The 19,612-nt window shown below is 43.6% G+C and overlaps 1 protein-coding gene across 1 annotated transcript; it reads right to left on the reverse strand.

Moving 5' to 3' along the window:
* Nucleotides 1-1,407: 1,407 nt before the first annotated feature.
* Smim17 (small integral membrane protein 17) lies at nt 1,408-18,676 on the reverse strand. Its single transcript, XM_048427005.3, has 4 exons — nt 18,600-18,676; nt 8,623-8,860; nt 6,423-6,499; nt 1,408-4,252 (listed from the first exon to the last, which is right to left on the reverse strand). Exons 2-4 carry the CDS (start codon nt 8,762-8,764, stop codon nt 4,142-4,144), a joined length of 330 nt encoding a protein of 109 aa, XP_048282962.3. The 5' UTR covers nt 8,765-8,860; nt 18,600-18,676; the 3' UTR covers nt 1,408-4,141.
* Between the last annotated feature and the right edge of the window lie 936 nt (nt 18,677-19,612).

The raw sequence follows: 19,612 nt of genomic DNA on the forward strand, positions 1-19,612 counted from the left end.
ACAAAAGCAACACATCTCTACATAGTTAAAGCGATTCCCACAACAGAAAGAATTTGCTTCTTCCTGCCTCTGAGCCTGTCTGGGACCTCCTGAGGTTGACTCTATTTTGAGCAGTATCCAGGCATTCCACTGAGCCACGACAGCCACAGAGAAGGGCCACACAGTTTGATGCCCACACAAGATCCTTCACATTCTGAGGAGAGCTGCCACCTGGAGGATGTGACCACCTCCTAAGACAGCAGCAGGGAGAGGGCTGTCAGTCTCAGAAGCAGGCATATGTGTGAGGTCAATAAAGAGGAAAAACCCTATTGATACCTTGGGTCCTGGGGTCAAGTCAAATCTAAAGCCAATTCGATCTCAAGTTTTAGTGCAACATTAGTCCATAATAAATATGTTCTCTTAATGTATTTATTAGTATGCTAATAAATTAACATATAACATATTAATTATAAATGTATTAATTATATGTTGTATAATTTATATCCTATATTGCATATTAATTATGTGATATAATATAATCTTATATTATATGTAAATAAGTATGTGCTCATTGTGAATATATTAATATATAGCATATAACAAAAAGACATACATTTAAATTGAGTGTCTTTTGTTTGTAGCTAATAAAATTGAACTATATAACAGCAGATATCTCCATTCTTCTAAGGACTTGTTGGATACAGTTACCCTGAGAAAGGATAAAGGGGAGAGATCACCTTGTATTTACCCCTGATTATTTCTATAACAAACCCCAGAGAGGCCACTGAAAATGTTTTAAATGGTGCAGGGGAGATGACTCGGTGGTTAAAACCGCTTGCTGGTCTTGTAGTGGACCCAGGTTCAGTTTCCAGGACCTGCATTGTACTGTTCACTGGCTTCTGTTACTTCAGTTCCCATAATCCAGCACCCTCTTCTGGCCTCTGTGGGTACTGCATATCAAATAGTGCACATACAGACAAGGAAGTATACACCTGTGCATATGCACTCACACATACAACAAATATGCACATAAATAAACCAATTTTTTAAAAAGGGAGAAAAAAACCTCTGGATCTTGAAGAGATGGTTCAGCAGTTAACAGCACCAGCACCAGTTGCTCTAACAGAGGACCTGGATTTGGTCACAATCATCCATAACTCCAGTTCCAAGGGATACCACACCCTCTTCTGGCTTCTGTGGGCACCAGGCAAAACACACATACACAAAAAATGAAATAAATACATCTAAAGAAATAGAAAAGAAAATCCTTTTCAAACAAAATGGTGCAGTGGATATATCCTGTGCACATCCTCACAGAGGATTTTAAAAAGAAATGGACACTCATAGCAATTTATATTTGACAAGGAAACTTCCAGGTCACCAAATTGGCTAAAGGCAATCAATCTCTATGCAACAAAAGAGTCAGAATCAGGTTTTAACTGGCATTTATTGAGTGATTATTATACGCCTTATGTGCTTGGTGTTTTTACATATGTCATTTAAGCGGCAAGTTATAATAGCTCTGGATTTGTTTGTATTTAATTATACAACTAGTGAGTACATAAATATTATAAAAATATACTGGTCAGTCAAATTAACAGAGGCAGCAGTTCAAAGTCACATAACAGGCTAATCTGGAGAGCGTTACTGATGAGTCAGAGATAACAGACATACATGGCTCTCTAGTCTACAAAGAGCAGATGTTCATCCTAACTCTCCATGTAACAGTTATAATGACTGGACATGTCCTTGAACATAGCTGAAGCTTTGAAAAATGTTTTGGGAGCAAATATATTATAGGTTACATTAGCAAAGCATAAAAATTAGACAACTCCTTTTCCTTTGGTGTGGGGGGATGGGTGAGTGTGGGAGGGTGGGTGGGTGTGGGAGGGTTGATAGCACACATCTGAGTGTGTAGGTGCTCAGCCACTCATGTGCTTGTGGAAACCACGGCAGGACATGGGTTGTCTTCCTCCTTTGCTTTCCACCTATTGCCTTGAGCAGAGTCCTCACCAAACTAGAAGCTTGGGCTTTCGGCTAAGCTGGTGAGCCAGTGAGCTCTGGCCACTGTCTCCACCCAACACCACGTCCCAATGCTGAGATTACAGCACAGTCAGCCTTGCATTGTGCGAATCCTGGGGATTCAAACTCAGATCCCCGTGTTTGCAGAGCAAGCTCTCTTACCCACTGAACCATTTCCCTAGCCACACCCAGTCTGGCAAAAGCGTTTCTGAACAAAAAAGTAAGCTAAACCACTGAACTTCCAAGCATTTAGTAGGAGTGCTACAAAAAAGTCACAACAAGCAAAGATGTCGATTATATAATATCAAGACATGGACAAGGTTATACCCAGAAGAACATTTCTATTATTAAATATGTTATTATTGCAAATACAGAAAGAATTTAAATTAAGTATTCAGCATAAAATGTGACACAGGAAATAAAAGTAGTCAAACCTAAGCACAATATATATTTTATAATTTAATATAGTAAAAAAATAAATAACAAATAAAAGAAATAGTGGATATAAATAAAGCCAAACATTAGATCCTTGAAAAAAAACATTAATAAGGACCAGATAAGTGTTTGGTAAAGCTAAATATCAAGCAGACCACAAACAAGTTGAAAGGAGAACAGTGATAAGGAAAAAATGCAAAGAATCTGTTCAATTACAAAAATAGCGCTCATAATTAAGTTCATAATCTCAAGAGGTCTATGGAATGAAGAACTCTCTAGAGGATAAAAGACTATTATAAATCATCAAAATAAATCCAAGAAGATTTTTTTAAAATTCACAAGCTAATGATATAGAATTATCACAGTAACGACTGATAAATGAGTTCCAACTCAAACTCTGTCCAAACATTGCCTGAGATTCCCCCTCACAAATCACAAATCTCAGAACTGATTACTGCTGAATTCTTTAAAAAAAAACAATTTAAAAGATTTATTTTTTAATTATATGTGCATGGGGGGATATGAGTGGGTTATGTACATGAGTGTCATGTCCCCAGAGGCCAGAAGAGGGAGCCTGACAGTTGTGAGAGGAAAAGAATTGCAAGAGTGATGAGCACTCTCCACCACTGAGCCATCTCTCCAGTCACAGTAAATTCTTTTAATCTATCAAGAACCTGATGTTTCTCAAGCTACAGAAATTATTTGAAAGCATTAAAAAGTGTAAAAACTTACTCAGACCTTTCAATGATGCAAGCTTAAGTCATAAGACCAAAACTTCACAAAATAGCACCAACTGAAGACATCAAGATAGAGGCAAGAATCCTAACACAAAATTTCAAGAAAAAGAAGGTGGTATGTGGAAAGAAAGTACATCCTGAAGATGCTATGATGTTGAGACTGGAAACATGAAGATCACTGGCTGTTCTTCCACAGGAACCAGGTTCAATTCCCAGCACCCACAGGTGGCTCAGAATCATCTGTAACTCCAGTTTTAACGGATCCAACACACTTTTCTGGCCTCCACGGGCACCAAACACATACTTGATACATAGATACATACACAAGCAAAACATTAAATTGTAATATAGTATTTTTAAAAGACAGGAAATGGTTCAACATTGACCCTAAGTTGAACATTTTTCACCTTCTCTGAAGAGATGCCTTCCAATTCACAATGTCTTACAATTAACTCGCATTTTTCTTTCTCAGTAGTAAACAAAATTTCTCAGTAGCACACAAAATAATGTGTCTTTACAAACAGTGATGAGTTCATTTAAAAGAATTCCAGTAATGAAAAAAACCTCATACTAAAAAGGGTTATTTTAAAAAAATTAAAAAGAAAAACTCATGAAGCTGGAGAGATAGCTCCACAGTAAAGGGTGTTCACTGTCCTTGCAGAGGACAAGAGTTCTGCTTCCAGCACCCATATCAGGCAGTTCACAATTGCCTGTAACTCCAGCTGCAGGGGCTCAGACTCCCTCTGCTGGCCTCTGCTGGTACTGCACTCACAATAGCACATAGACAAAGAGACACATAATTAAAAAAATAAATCTTTAAAATAAATAAATTAAAAAATAATAAACTCATCTCAATGGATGTTTGAAAGGCATTTCATAATGTTCAGTACCCATGCCTGGTTTCTAGCCAGGACAGTTCCTTAGTGTGACACAGGGCTTACGTTTCCATACAGTGGCTACCATGGCATTTAAATGTGGAGCATCATGGGCATCCCGGTTAAAACCAAGAACAAGAACAGCACACATACTACCAACACAATGGTTGTCTGCTGTGGAGCTTTGGACCACTCCATAAAGCCCTAAAAGGGGGAAAGGGAAAGAAAGAAAGAAAATATCAGCACTGGACAGGAAGGAGGCTAGCATCATTAACTGCAGGAAAATAAGATCCTAGGATTAGGATTCTACCAGCAGAGAAGTCATTTAAGTTTAAAACTACATGACAGAATAGCCAGATCTTAGATAAATATATGGAAATAAGCAACATGTCTGTGTTTTTAAAAAGGAAATTTCAGAATAAGGAGATAAAATTTTCAAAATATCACAAAGTTTAGCCTTAGCTTTGTGCCACTGGTGTCTAGTTCTCGACCCAACCCGTCTTGTAAATTTCCAACTGTCTATCTCATTGTGTAAACAGATTCATTTATAAATATAACAGCTACCTTGAGCTATTTTGCATGTTTGTGCTTTGTCAGAATGCATGTTGGCATGTACAGGGACACACATGTGTATGTACACATGTGTGTGCACCCGTGTGCATTCACAGGCATGTAGGGGTCTGAGGTTAACATAAGCAATCTCCTTTGGTTGATCTCCACCTTATACACTGAGGCAGGGTCTCTCAACTGAACCCAGAGCTTGTGGCCTAGACTACTGTAGTCAGCCTGCTTGCAGCAGGAGCCCCCAGTCTCCACCTCCACATTCAGAGTACTAGAGTTAAATGCAGGCTACCAAATCTACCCAGCATTTGCATGGGTTCTGGGAATCCAAACTTCATTCTTCACACTTGCCCAGTACTTTCCACACTGAGCCACCACTCACAACCTGGCATCTTAAGCTGTACATGACATCCCACACACATTCTAGAAACTGCCCCTCACTGAAAAAGTGTAATATAATTCCCTCTACATCACTCCTTCAGACCCTCCAGCTCTAAAACATGGCATCATCCTTGAGTGTTAAGCCATCTCTCCAGTCCAAGATTTATATGAATTTGCATGTATGTGTGTCTGTGGTGCTAGCAGGTTATGTGCACACCAATGCAGTACCCACAGAGGCCAGAAGAGAGCACTGGATCCCCTGGAGCTGGAGTTACAGCTGGTTGTGAGCTGCTTGACGTGGGTGCTGGGAACAGAACTCGGGTCCTCTGGAAGGGCAGAAAGCACTCTTAAGCACTAAGCCGTCTCTCCAGCTTCAGATACTTGCTATTGATCTTAATATTCATACTCAGGAGGCAGGGACTGGCTGAGGAAAGTGGATCGCTATGAAGTCCTGATTCATGATGTTTTTTGCTTCTTCATTTTTCCTAAGTGAACAGCCTCCACCACACACTCCCAGCCCAATATCTGGGCTGATGGACTAGAATTGTCTAAAACCATAAGCAGAAGAAAATCTTGCCTCTCATATCTTGTCAGGTGCTGTGGTAACAGTAGGATGAAAGCTAACTAATACATTGTTCCTTCTAAAGAACAAGTAAATTTGAAAAAGAATAAAGATGAATATGTATTAACCAATATGTATGTGTGTGCATGTTTTCTGTATTGCCCTATTTCAGTAAACTTTCTTTTTTCTTTTGAGATGGAGTCTCATACATCCCAGATGGGCTTCAATTCACTACATAGTCAAGAATGAACTTTGAACTTCCTATTTCCTGTCTTTATTTCCTAAGTGCTAGGATTACAGATAAATGTTGGACTGAAGATCAAGCCCAAGTTTCCTGTGGAAGAGGGAGGATGACTAGATGCAGGGGATGAGCTAATGGGTGGGTGGTGGATGGATGGATGGATAGACGGGTGGATGGATGGATGGATGGATGGATGGATGGATGGATAGATGGGTGGGTGGATGAATGGATGGATGGATGGATAGATGGGTGGGTGGGCGGATGGATAGATGATGGATGGATGGATAGACAGGTGGGTGGATGGATGGATGGATGGATGGACAGGTGGATAGATGGGTAGACAGGTGGGTGGGTGGATGGATGGATGGATGGACAGGTGGATAGATGGGTAGACAGGTGGGTGGGTGGATGGGGCGGAAAGACTGACTACAAGTGCAGTGCTGTGGACGGTTTGTGTACATAGAGATACATACATGTCACATGGGGACAGAAATGTGCCATGTCTCTCATGAGAGAGCGCTTGGAATGTCTATGTAGTGAAGCCATTCCAGGCTGAGGCAGGAAAGGTGATAACTCACTGAGGTCTCCAGGGCAACGTTTGTGCTGAAAGAAATAATTCCTCCACATACCTGGGAGTCATCAGAGTCATCATCTTCTTCTACCGAGCTCCATTCCTGAGAAAGCCCAGTCTCTTGGGAAGACAGATCTGTGAAGACAACGAATCAGAGGAGAGAGGAGCTGCTGGTGAGCAACAGGACACTACAGCAAGGCTCCCTCGCTTTCTCCATGGCCTCATCTATTTATTCCTATCCATTGTCTACTAATGACCTGACGCATATAAACACACATAGATTTACACATACATACACAATACATATACACACACATAAACATATGCACACATACACATAAAACACATAAACACACATACATATGTATAAGCACACATATACAAACACAAACAAACACACATATACAAACACATACAAACACATATACATATAATACATAAAAACACACACATGTATATGTATAAATATATACAAACATAAACACACATATACATATATATACATATATGCATACAAACATACATACACATACACACTTATATATGCATAAATACACATAAGCAAACACACATGAGCATGCATAAACACAGATACACGTGTATATACACACAGATATACAGGCATACACACACAGTTCATGTGGGCTCTTAACATGTCAGGCCTGAATTCAGATCCTACAGCTGGCTACATGACTTAAACTGGGCTGTCTGAAGGGCTCCTCCATTCACCTGTCCAGAAGGTAGAAGTTCCCTGAGAGGCTTCCAGACAAGATCTGAGTGAGGAGCCCAGAGAAAGAATTGCCCCAGGAGTCTCTCTCCCTTCCATGAGAGACTTCCAGGAAAATTTCCCATATAGTTGTAACCTATGCCTCCTCCTCAGTCCTAAACGGAATGAAGCTGGCAGAGACTGTTTTGTTTTACATATCTCAGACTGGCCTGGAAATCTCCCTCTAACCCAGGTTAGTCTCAGACTCATGAGCAGTTCTCCCACCTCAGCCTCCCAAGTGCTGGGTTACAAGAGTCAGCTATCACGCCCAGCTTAAAGTATACCCTTTTTTCCTCTTACTATTTTGAGAGGTGAGTGGAGGCACACGCTGTAGCACACGTGTAGAGGTCAGAGGACAATTGGGGGTCAGTTCTCCTCATTGACCCATCCTGCTGGCCCAGGGGTCTCTATTAACTAACCTCAGGTCTTTCACTCTTGACTTCCCATACCTACCATTTATTCTGGAAAATAGCTTTTTAAAAAAGAGAAAGAAAGAAAGAAAGAAAGAAAGAGAGAGAGAGAGAGAGAGAGAGAGAGAGAGAGAGAGAGAGAAAGAAAGAAAGAAAGAAAGAGGAAGAGAAAAAGAAAAACCCTCAGCACCCTTGACATTTGAGCTGTATAATTATTAGAGAGTAGGGTCTGAATTGTTCATTGCGGGTTTAACACATTCTGACTTCTGCCCATGCAGATTCTTGTTAGTGACCTTAATCTTGGCTTCCCTCTCTGAGGTGTGTGTGTGTGTGTGTGTGTGTGTGTGTGTGTGTGTGTGTGTGTGTGATGTCTCCCCATAAAAAGTTTCACCCAACAACCCCTCCCTCACTGATCCTGGCCTTGACTATGCCATATTTTGACCAGTCACATAGGATCATCAAGTTGCTAGCACATGCTTTAAAAGTGCCGATGAGGGCTGGAGAGATGCTCGGTGGTTAAAAGGACATGCTGTGCTTGCTCTTGAGGATGTGTATTCAGCTCCCAGAAACTACATCAGACATCTCACAATTACCTGTAACTCTAAAGTAGCCTATGCCTTCTTCTGGCCTCTGTGGGTACCTGCTCTCTCTCTCTCTCTCTCTCTCTCTCTCTCTCTCTCTCTCTCTCTCTCTCACACACACACACACACACACACACACACACACACACACATTTGCTCATTTTTAAAAACTTTCAGTGCTTAGGCATCACAGCATTCCCTGTTCCTCACTACCTTCCAAGGACCCAAGAGAATAAACCTCCTGGAGACACAAGGTTCACAGGAAGTACAAAAACAGATAGCAGGAGAAATGTCCCCTGATCCACAGAAATACGACCCCACACATGCTTGTTGCATTAAGTGGCTAAACGTTGGTGTGAGCTGCTGCACAGCACAAGCTGACCAATGCGGCGTTCCCCGAGTTGCGTACATGGACTCAGCGAGCAACAGAATGGATGCTCAGCCTCCCCCTGCATTCTCTCAAGAGCATCTCCCTTGCCCATCCCCCACAGGACCCCTCACCTTTCTCTTCGCTGTCGCAGCTGGAGGCTCCGACCTCCACAGCCTCCCAGTCCTTGGGGAAGGTGGGGTGACAGGGCTTCTCCCAGGCCCGGCTGTCCCGGGGCAGCAGTCCCTGTGTCTGCTCAGTCCTGAGGCTCTGCATCTCCTCAGGAGGAGGTGGGGCTTCCAAGGCAGGCTTACACTTCTCCGTTCCAGTGTCCTGTGCGGTTCCCCAGGCACAGGATCCAAAACCTAAAGACTGACAGACACATTGCCAGCTAGTGAACGGTGCTAGGCATGGTGCTGATTGCTAGGAAAACAGCAGGGTGCTGGAGAGATGGTTCAGAGGTTAAAAACTAAGAATTTATATTGATTCATGACCTACCATGAAAGGAGGCACTACCGTAGGAGCCTGGGGCAGCTGGTGGCATTGCCTACACTGTCAGGAACCAGTGCTCAACTCCCTTTCTCCTTTTGTGCTTTGTTTTGTTTTGTTTTGTCTTGTTTGTTTCTCTTTTGAAACAGGGTTTCTCTGTGTAGCCCTGGATGTCCTGGAGCTCACTCTGTAGACCAGTAGCCTCAAACTCAAAGAGATCCGCCTACTTCTGCCTCCCCAGTGCTAGAATCAAAGGCATGTGTCACCACAGCCAGCCCCCTTTCTCCTTTTTATTCAGTCCAGTACCCCACCCCATGGACTGCAGATGCCTACATTCAGGGTCGGTTTCTCCTAATCAGTTCAGCCTGTCTGGAAACACCCTTAAAGACCAGACCACAGGGTTCCCATGGTGATTCTAAATTGCCATCAAAGATGGTAATTTAAACGACAAGATTAACTATCATAGATTCCAAGCAGCGTGCTGTGAAGCAAAAATATTTATTGTAGAAAATTTATGTGGGCTGGGAACTTAATGATACTAAATAATTGTTGCTTACTTCATTGATTGCTGGGATGGCATAAGGAAATGTAAGACACTATCTGTCTGTCTGCCTTTCCCTCTGTTTATGACAAGGTCTTGTTAGATAGCCCAGGCTAGCCTAAACTTACTGTGCAGCCCAGTCTTGACTCCAACTCACGATACTCCCATCTCAGACCACAAAGTGCTAAGATTACAAATGTGCGCCACCATGCCAGGTGTACCCATCTTTGTGTTAGAAGTGTTCTTGAAGTAGCTGTATGGAATAATGTGGAGTGGCTGGCTGTGTCTCGCCGCTGGCTAGCTTATATCCCAAAATAACAACACACAAATTGTATTCATTTAAACACTGCCTGGCCTCATTAGTTCTAGCCTCTTATTGACTAACTCTCACATTTTGATTCAACCCATTTCTAATAATCTGTATGTCACCATGAGCTCATGGCTTCCCGGGAAAGATTCAGCATGTCTGACCTGGCAGCTTCATGGTGGGTGGCTCTCTGCCTCTGCCTTCTTTCTCCCAGCATTCTGTTCTGTCTACTCTGCCTATCTAAGCTGCTGCCCTATCAAAAGGCCAAAGCAGTCTCTTTATTCAACCAAAGAAAGCAACACATAGAAAGAAGACCCTCCTACACAAGCTGGAGGAAAACTGAGGTGATAGCTGGATTATTCTTTAAAACACTTTTGAGAAGACAGACATTATATGATAGCACTTATATGTTGAGATCATTTGTATATTGGGATTGGCAAGTGTATCAGCTTGACACAACACAGAACCACCTGGGAATAGAGTCTTAATGAGGGATGATCTACTCTGGATTGGCCTGTGTGCCTGTAGGGAAACATCTTAATTAATTGATGTGGGAAGACCTAGCCCAATGTGGCTGACACCATTTCCTAGGAAGGGTGCGAAACTGGGTAAAAGTGGAAAAATCAAGCCAAGCATAAGCAAGCAAGCGAGCAAGCATGCAATGCATTCATTCTTCTCTGCTCTTGACTATAAGTTTGATGAGACCAACTGTCTCAAACTGTACCTGCGATTTCTCTGTAATATGGAACTGTGAACTACAGTAAATGCTTCCTCCAATAAGTTGCTTGGTGTCAAGGTTTTTTGTTACAGTAACAGAAATGAAACTAGAACATACATGTGGGCTAGAACATACATGAAGCTAAAAAACAGACCTCATAGAAGGTATTATTATATTAGTATCAGGTAGCTGGAGCCTGGGGAGAGTACAAAGGGGAAGACAAGCCAAGAGAATGGAAAACAGGCTTAAGAGTTCAGCTTTTGGGGGCTGGAGAGATGGTTCATCAGTTAAGAGCACTGACTGCTCTTCCAGAGGATCAGGGTTCAATTTCCAGCACCACATGGCAACTGTCTGTAACTCCAACACCCTCACACAGACATGCATGCAGGCAAAATGCCAATGCACATAAAATAAAAATAAGTAAATTATTTTTTTAAAAAAAGAGTTCAGTTTTTCATTAAGAGAAACAATGTAGGGTAACTGTAGTTGACAACAATTATTCAATGTTTCAGAACAACTAATAAAATTTTGAACATTTCTGTATAAAGAAATACCTAGTATCTGAGGTGATGTATGACCAATAGCCCTGATCTGGCCGCTATACACACATTGTAGTGTATCATTTAACCCCTGAAATGTGTGCAACAATCATGTGTATATTAAAGAAATATTTCTGAAACAAAGAGGGGGGGAAAGGGCCACTGAGATGGCTTGGTGGGTAGAGATGACTGCCCATCAAGTCTGGCAACCTGAGTATGATTCCCAGAATTACATGATAGGAGAAACGTGACTCCTACAAGCTGTCATTTAGCCTCCAGCTGTGTTTGCTCCCTAGCACACATGCATGATACACACACACACAAATAAAACATAATGCAACTCTCAAAATGTGCAGTTAAGGAAAAGAAGTTGATAAAATGGCACACACAGAAAGATAAAGTCGACTAACCGTGGGCATAATATTTTCAATATTTTCATATGTATGATACACAGGCCGGGAAGATGGCTCAGCCAGGAAAGTGTTTGTTGTACACTCACACCTGTACACTGAAACCTCACACCTGGGAATGAGGCTTTCTGGGGCTTGCTTGTTAAACAGTCTACTCCTAATCAGCAAGACTCAGGCTACTAAGAGACCCACCCTCCAAAACCAAGGAGGATGGCACCTGAGGAATGACACCCAAAGTTGTCCTCTGACCTTCATACACACACAAGTGCATGTTCATCTCCATGCATATGCACACATACAAATGTGGCATACAACTTATATTAAATGATCTATATTTATATTAAATAAATGATGTAATAATACATATTTATATTAAATTTTCTAGAGGCTACATAGATCATATCTTTTCAATCTGTATCACAAATCATCACTTAAAATTTTCATGAGTTTTTTTGCATTTTTAAATTATATGAATGCATGAGTGTGTCTGTATGTGGGTATGTGTACCTGAGTGCAGTGCCCCTGAAGGCCAGAAGAGGGCATCAGATTCCCCTGGAGTTGGAGTTACCAGAGGTTGTGACTTGCCCAGCATGAGTTCTGGAAATCAAACTTGGGTCCCCTGCAGGAGCTGTGTGATTCCCTAACTGCTGAGCCATCTTTCCAGCCCTCCATCCATCATTTCTCTCTTGGAGAAGTATGTCTTAAAGGTCTCTGAACCCACAGTTAAATGCATCATTTTCAAATGCAACTCATCTCTCTATATGCCCAGCATATTCTCCTTCTAGATCCTCCACTCTTGTCCAGGACTCCTCCATCCATCCCAGAATCTCAACAATGCTGTCTTTACCTTGTCTTTGTCTAACACCACATCCAACCAATCAGCAAGCCCTCCTGCTCTTTTCTTAGAAAACACCTTGCTCTCTGTCTGCTGTCCCAGCCTTCAGCCTTGCCTGAGATTTTGTCCCCAGGATGCAGAAGCTTTTGTCACAATCTCCCTATTTCCTGGGATACACTCAGCTCTTGATGATGTTGACCCCTCTCCCTACTCCCCAGCCATTCGCTGGCTCTGTGCTGTCAACATGGTTCCATGAATAAAGAAGTCTGCTGCCAAGCTGATGCCCTGAGTTTGATTCCTGAAACCCGTGTGGTGGAAGGAGAAAGCCAACTCCCATATACTGTCTTCTAACCTCCATACGTGTTCCATGCCCCGACATACACACAAAAGTATATGACTAAGCCAGGTGGTGGTGTCCCACACTTAATCCCAGCACTCGGGAGGCAGAGGCAGGCGGATCTCTGTGAATTCAAGGCCAGTCTAGTCTATAGAGTGAGATCCAGGACAGGTTCCAAAGCTACACAGAAAAACCCTGTCTCAAAAATTAAAACAAACAAAACAAAAAAGTATATAACTAAGTGTAAAATACTTACTGGCTTTGTCATTCTCTGTTTGGACTGATTTCAATAATCTAGATTTTTAGTTGTGGATAAAGGATTCTAGTTATGGAGGTTAGTTAGTCTAACATCCAAAGAGGCACAGGTAAAGATTTTAGACCCAGCCAGGAATTTCTGGAAGAAAACACACACACACACACACACACACACACACACACACACTTGCTTTCAACATAAATCAAAGAGAATGCCTCAGCTTGGTGTCAATGTATCTGTTCTTTATTTCATTGGCTGGCTTTTAAAATTTTGGTGGGGGGGGGTGGGGGGTGCGTGCATGTGCACATATGCACAGAATTCAGAGAACAGCTTTTGGGAGTCAGTTCTTTCCTTTCACCAGAGGATCCAGGAATGGCTTCTGTGGCATGAGCTTTTACTCCCCAAGCCATCTCACCAGCCCTTGCTTTGTTTTAGACACTGCCAAGTAGCTCAGGGTAGCCTTGAGCTCACTATATATCCCAGGCTGGCCCCAAACTCCTGATCCTCTTGTAACTGCCTCCTGGACACTGAGGATGCAGGCACAAGATGCCACACTCAGCAGCTGTGTCATTAGCCTCTCTCCTGTTGGGGTGCCCCTTAGTTAGGAAGTGGGGGGCTGCTTCAGGAGCCAATGGGACAGCGCTAGTCAGAACACGATCCACTACTTGCTTATTTTCACTGTGCCTGTTTCTACAGCTATTCTCAATAACTGTAAAAACTAAAAAATGAAAAGAGACGCTGGCACTCCCTCTCCCACCATGATATAAACCATCCCTGGGAAATTCTTAGAGGCAGATTTTACAAGCAAGCTGATTCAACAGGTGCTGGTGGGAGTGTTTGTTAGTCCAACAACCACTGAGTAAAACCCCACTACACCATCTGCTAAGGCTAAATATATGCATACTCACAAGTGGTGCTCCAGTCCTCGGCACCCACACAAGACAGTGGGAAACGATCCCGTCCCACGTGCTTGTGGAAGCCACTACTCCTCTGTCTATATTTACAAAACAAAGATATTCAGGGGCCTAGTACATAGCTCAGTGGGTAGATCATGCTGCACAAACATGAGGACTTGAGTTCAAATCCCAAGAACACACATTTTAAATAAAAAAGGAAGAAAAATGCCAGGCAGCACACATCTGTAACCCCTTCACTGAAGGAGGGACAGAGACAAAATTCCAGGCGTCTGCTGGCCAGCTAGTGTAGCCAAGACAATGAGCATCCACCAGGCTGGCCAAAGAGACCCTGCCTCAAAATAAATAAGATAAAGAATATCTGAGGAAAACGTCCTTTGTCGTTTGTGTGTGCCGACATGGGCTGCTGCAAGCACACACTTGCATACACCACAGAGATACAGAAAAACAACACAAAGCTGTTCATACTCATAGTTGAAGCTACTATATGCACTTGTGTGGGTAACTGGAACTAGAGGGATAGCTCAGCAGTCACAAGCACTAGCTGCTCTTGCAGAGGGCCCAGGTTCAGCTCCTAGCACACACATCAAACAGCTCACAACATTCTATGACTCCAGTTCCAGAGGATCTAACATTCTCTTCTGGCCTCTGAGAGCACCTGCATGCACACACACACACACACACACACACACACATACACACACACACACAAATACATTTTTAAGCAATGCTGTGGTGATATTTTGTTTGTGATATAGCAAATAAAGCTTGACTGAAGACCAGAGTGCAGAGCTAAGCCATTAGTTAGCCAGAGAGGCCAGGCAGTAGTGTCACATAGCTTTAAACCCAGCACTCGAGGGACAGAGACAGGAGGACCTCTGTGAGTTCAAGGCCACCCTGGGCTACACGAGATTGAATCTGTCTAAAACAGAAACAGAGCTCACACATAGGTGGTCCCAGCACTTGGGATCACATGTTTTTAATCCCAGTACTAGGGAGGTGGAGACAGGAGTGATATAGGAGAGAGGAATATAAGGCGGGAGGAGACAGGAGTTCAGTGCCGTCTGAGGATGCAGACTGAGGACAGAATGGCCCCTTTGGTCTGAGCATTGGCAGAGGTGAGAACTCCAGTGGCTGCTGGTCTGCTTCTCTGACCCTTCAGCTCTCCCCTCCTGATAGCTGATTTTAATTTTTAATTATTAAGAACAATTAGAATTCGTGCTACACAACGCAGATATTTTAAAAACATTCCTGCTGGGGCTGGGCGTGGAGCTCAGTTGGTAGAACACTGGCCTAGCACACTCAGAGTCCTCAGATCAGTGCCCAGTACTGCACAAACTGGGCACAAACCGTGGTGACACAGGCATTTAAGTCCAGTACAGAGGAAGTGGCTGGAGGAGGAAGAGAAGTTCGACTACATGGAGAGTTCAGTGCAACAGCCTGGGCCACATGAAACCCTGACTCAAAAACAAACACCGACAACCACGGGTGTGGTCAAGAACATCTGTGATGTCAGTACTCTGCGGGTCAGCACAGGGTCTCAGGCTTAAGACCAGCTGAGACAACACAGTACCCCACGAAGGTCAAACAAAGCCTTACATTTAGATGTCTGACAAGAGAAGATGAGTAAATAAATTACTATTCATTTATACAAAGGAGACAGGTGTGGGTTAACTTGAAAGATATATTTACATGCATATAAACTGTATGTGCCTACACATGTATATGTGTATATATATACACAAATATATATTATACATGTTTATAATTAAATAAATGAAGTCCCAAGTCAAGATCGCAAGCACCCACATTTTTAAAAACTGCCAGCCCAGCCGGGCAGTGGTGGCACATGCCTTTAATCCCAGCACTTGGGAGACAGAGGTAGGCAGATCTCTCTGAGTTCCAGGCCAACCTGGTCTACAATGTGCATTCCAGGACAGGCTCCAAAGCTACACAGAGAAACCCTGTCAAAAAAACAAAAACGAAAAACTTCTCCTGGCACAGCTGGCTTGAAGCGCCACCCTTCCTTCAAGGCTAACCTTAATTTAAACGTCACCTCTCCATAAATACTTGCCACCCATGGGTGTTTGACTGGATATGAAACTTCCCAAATAGTTCTCAACAGAACTTTGGGACTGGATAGCCCCCCTCGATAGCTACTGATGTCCTTGAGGTAAGCAGGCAGCACCAAACCAGGAAGCAAATATAACAGCAAGATGATGGAAATGCTGGCACCCAGGATCAGGATGCAAACACCTCCAAAGGCAAAAATGCCTGCACCCGGGATCAGGATGCAAACACCTCCAGAGCTTTCCAGAAAGGCTACAATAATAAACTAAGCCAAGCAAGAGTCTCTCTCTGGTTCTCACTTCTGCAACTGAAAATCAAAATGCAAATGCAGAGGATTGCTTCTGCATCACAAAGAAAAAAGAAACAACAGCCCCTGCACAAGACAGGATAAACAATAGGGAGTACGGAGGATTGGAGCAAAACCTCCATCAGTTGTCCTTTCCGGAGGAGTTGCCTCGCTCCTTCAGCCTGGCAAACCCACGAGACACATGGTTGTCACTTTCAATTTTTTAGAAGACTGGAAAATTATTTTTCAGATGACATCTTTTGCACTTCTTAAATATTTAAATAAAATCGGTTTATTCTAATTAAATCACAAATAAAAACATCATACAGAGGGTTTCAGGAATCCACTCAAACACGTACCCAGCCCCCAGCTCTGCACATCTCAGTGAAGTTCATTTGTATAGAAAGTGGCTTCCCAGAAGCACCCCGCTTCATTTAAGGAAGGGTTTTTTCACTTATTGCTAACTGTGAGTTAGTTGGATTGTTGCTTATTTTACAGCTTTACTACCTCAATACCTAAAAAGTTTAATTCACTTATCCACCATGGATTAAAAACAAAACAAATCTAAGAAAAAAGCTAAAACTAGCAAGGAAAAAACAAAGCAGGTGTGTAATGTCTTTCTCCCCCATGTCCTTCTGTCCATCCCCCTTTTCTCATCACCTAACATTAACCCTCTCTTGCTCTCTTTCTTTTGGTTTTTATTTATTTATTTTTGAGACAGGGTCTGCCATTTTAAAAGCCCAAGATTTCAAATGTTTAAAAAGGAGACACCCCATGAACTAAATAGCGATGTCAGACCTAGGGTAGAACATAGGGCTGCCAGTTTGCAACATCTGTACGGGTTGGAGTGTATGTTGTAGGGGAGCTGTGAAAAGACAAGACCTCCAGCATGGACAAGTAACAGAACGGGACTAAAGATGTGGCTGGGCAGTAGAGTGCTGGCCTAGCATTCAGTCTCTAGCACGGCATAAACCAGACACCAGGAGCATCTTAGCAACCCCAGCAATTATGAAATTAGGAGGTAGAGACAGAGGGATCAGGTCAGGGTGAATAGAGAATTGTGAGACCAGCCTGAGATAGAAAAATGTGGGGGGTGTGTGTGTGTGTGTGTGTGTGTGTGTGTGTGTGTGTATGCACGAATATTGATGGGAAACAGTGTTAGACTATCCTAAGAATTAGGTTTTGTTTATTGCTTTAATCACAAGTTTAGGCTGAGAAGCAGGGATCTAGAGAAGAAAACACAGGTACGAGGTGGAGAGGATGATAATATGGCTCAGTGGATAAAAGGAGCTTGCTGCCGCGCCTGAGAACATGAGTACAGTTCCCAGGAGAGCCAGCTCCCACAATTTGTCCTCTGAATGCTGTGTCCCACACAAATAAATGTAATTTTAAAAAGAAAGGAAGGAAGGAGGGAGTGAGGGAGGGAAGAAGAGAGGGAGGAAGGAAGGAAGAAGGAATGGACAGATAGGCAGGAGTCAATGACACAGGGGAAACCTGGGAGCAGAGGGGCGGGGATTAGAAGACCCTGCAGGTACGGGGAATGGAAGGGGAGAGGGCGAGAAACAGGACCCAGGAGATTTACAGCTCACAGTCCCCGGGGTTCTTGGTGAATTAGAAACGTACCATCCGCTGAGGCGAAAGAATGAGAGGCAGTGAGAGCAAAGGAAATCGTAATAATAATAATAATAATAATGATAATGATAATAATAATAGCAACAACAGTAATAGAGGCACTGTTTCCCGGAGTGAACGTTCTGATTTTCAGGTCCTGCTGAGCAGTTACTGTTGTGTCTCTATTGCACAGATGGGCAAGGGTCTCCATCACAGCCTCAGAGCTCAGGAGAGTTGGGGCTGCCCCTTAAACCCCCGCACCTGTGGGACTTCACAGCCTATGCTCCAGGCCTGTTGCAGGATACACCACACCGAACCTGGGACAGACATGATACACACATGCGCAGGTACACACGCGGCCAGATTTTCAGGTGTAGCAAGTCCAACACAGAGACTGGGGACCTATCCCCCGGGGAGATGGTGTGCACGTGCACACACCCACAAGAGAACACAGACGCCTGAGTTTAAGCTTCCTGCAGGGTCCCTTCTCCCTGGTTGTTAAAATTCGTGCGCGATGTACAGGCACCGGGTAAACAGATCAGGTTTAACAGAAAAAACGGACCCAACCTGGTTAGATGCCCCCTCCTTTCCAGCCGTCCCCTCCCACGTGGCTTTGGGGACCCTCCCTTCCCAGACCCCTGACCTAGAGCAGCTGTACTGCGAACCCGCCCACCCCAGACCCACGCATGAACACGCATGCACAGTTACACATGAATGCGCCTCCCCAGATTACTGCCCACGCCCCCAACCCAATCTCCCGCCCCCTTCCCATCCACGAGGGTCCCTCTAAGAACTCACCCTCCCCAACCAGACCCTGCCAGGCACTGCAGAGCTGGAGCTGCAAGGACAGCAGCTGCGCAGACGCGGAGGCTGTGGGTGGGAGGTGGGAGGTGGAGAGGGGGGAGAGAAGGAGGCGGCCTCTCTCTTCCTCCTCCTCCGGGAGCCTGTGTTTGGAAAGAACTGAAGACAGATTGGAGGGGTAATAGAGACCGCTGACCTGTGGTGTGGTTGCAGAAGAACGGATATAAAGGCTCTGAGGGTCTAGTCAAAGTGGGGTGCACCCTCTATGCCCAGTTAAGGAGCAATGAAGTTATGTCACAGTCCAGCTTGCTAGCTTTCCTATCGATACAGCCCAGGATCACCTGCCCAAGGAATGACGTTACCCGCAGTGAATCGCGGGTCCCCTGAGTCAGTTAACAATCAAAATAATCTCCACAGACACGCCCACAAATTGAGACGAGCTAGATAAGAGGTTTCTCAGCCTGTGGGTCGCAACCCCCTTTGATTCAGAAAACAGGGAAGTTATTACTTTCTGAAGCGTACTCCCTGACGACCTCCTTCCAGGCTCCAGTGGGTACTGCCCTTGTTAAATAAGTCATGAACCTGGGAACAGTTGGACATAGGGTAGAGCCTGATAGACACAGGAGGGAGAAAAGAGAGAGCAAGGGGAGGGAGTAATGGAATATATTATATACACTGACAAAAATTGTCAAAAATCAAAATTAGTATTTTTTAAACTACATGACAATTTATCAATATTATATTGCATTGTTCTATCATTGTGGGCAGACACTTTGCATTTTGAAAACTAGGAGATGAGTTCCCAAGCCATTTCACTGGCAACTCAGAATATGATCTGAGGAGAAACGAACTGCAAAACAAAAACCCTCTGTTCAGTTCTCAGCATCTCCTTTAGTATCAAGATGTTAGAGTAAGGACCGATGAGGGGAGATGCTAGTCCCTCGTGATGTCATGAGGAGCTTACAAACTGGGTCCCCAAGCATGGACTACTGTAAAACTTAAGGAAGTTG

Source organism: Myodes glareolus, chromosome 1, assembly GCF_982192425.1.
Source record: "Myodes glareolus chromosome 1, mMyoGla1.1, whole genome shotgun sequence".
Classification (NCBI taxonomy): domain Eukaryota; kingdom Metazoa; phylum Chordata; class Mammalia; order Rodentia; family Cricetidae; genus Myodes; species Myodes glareolus.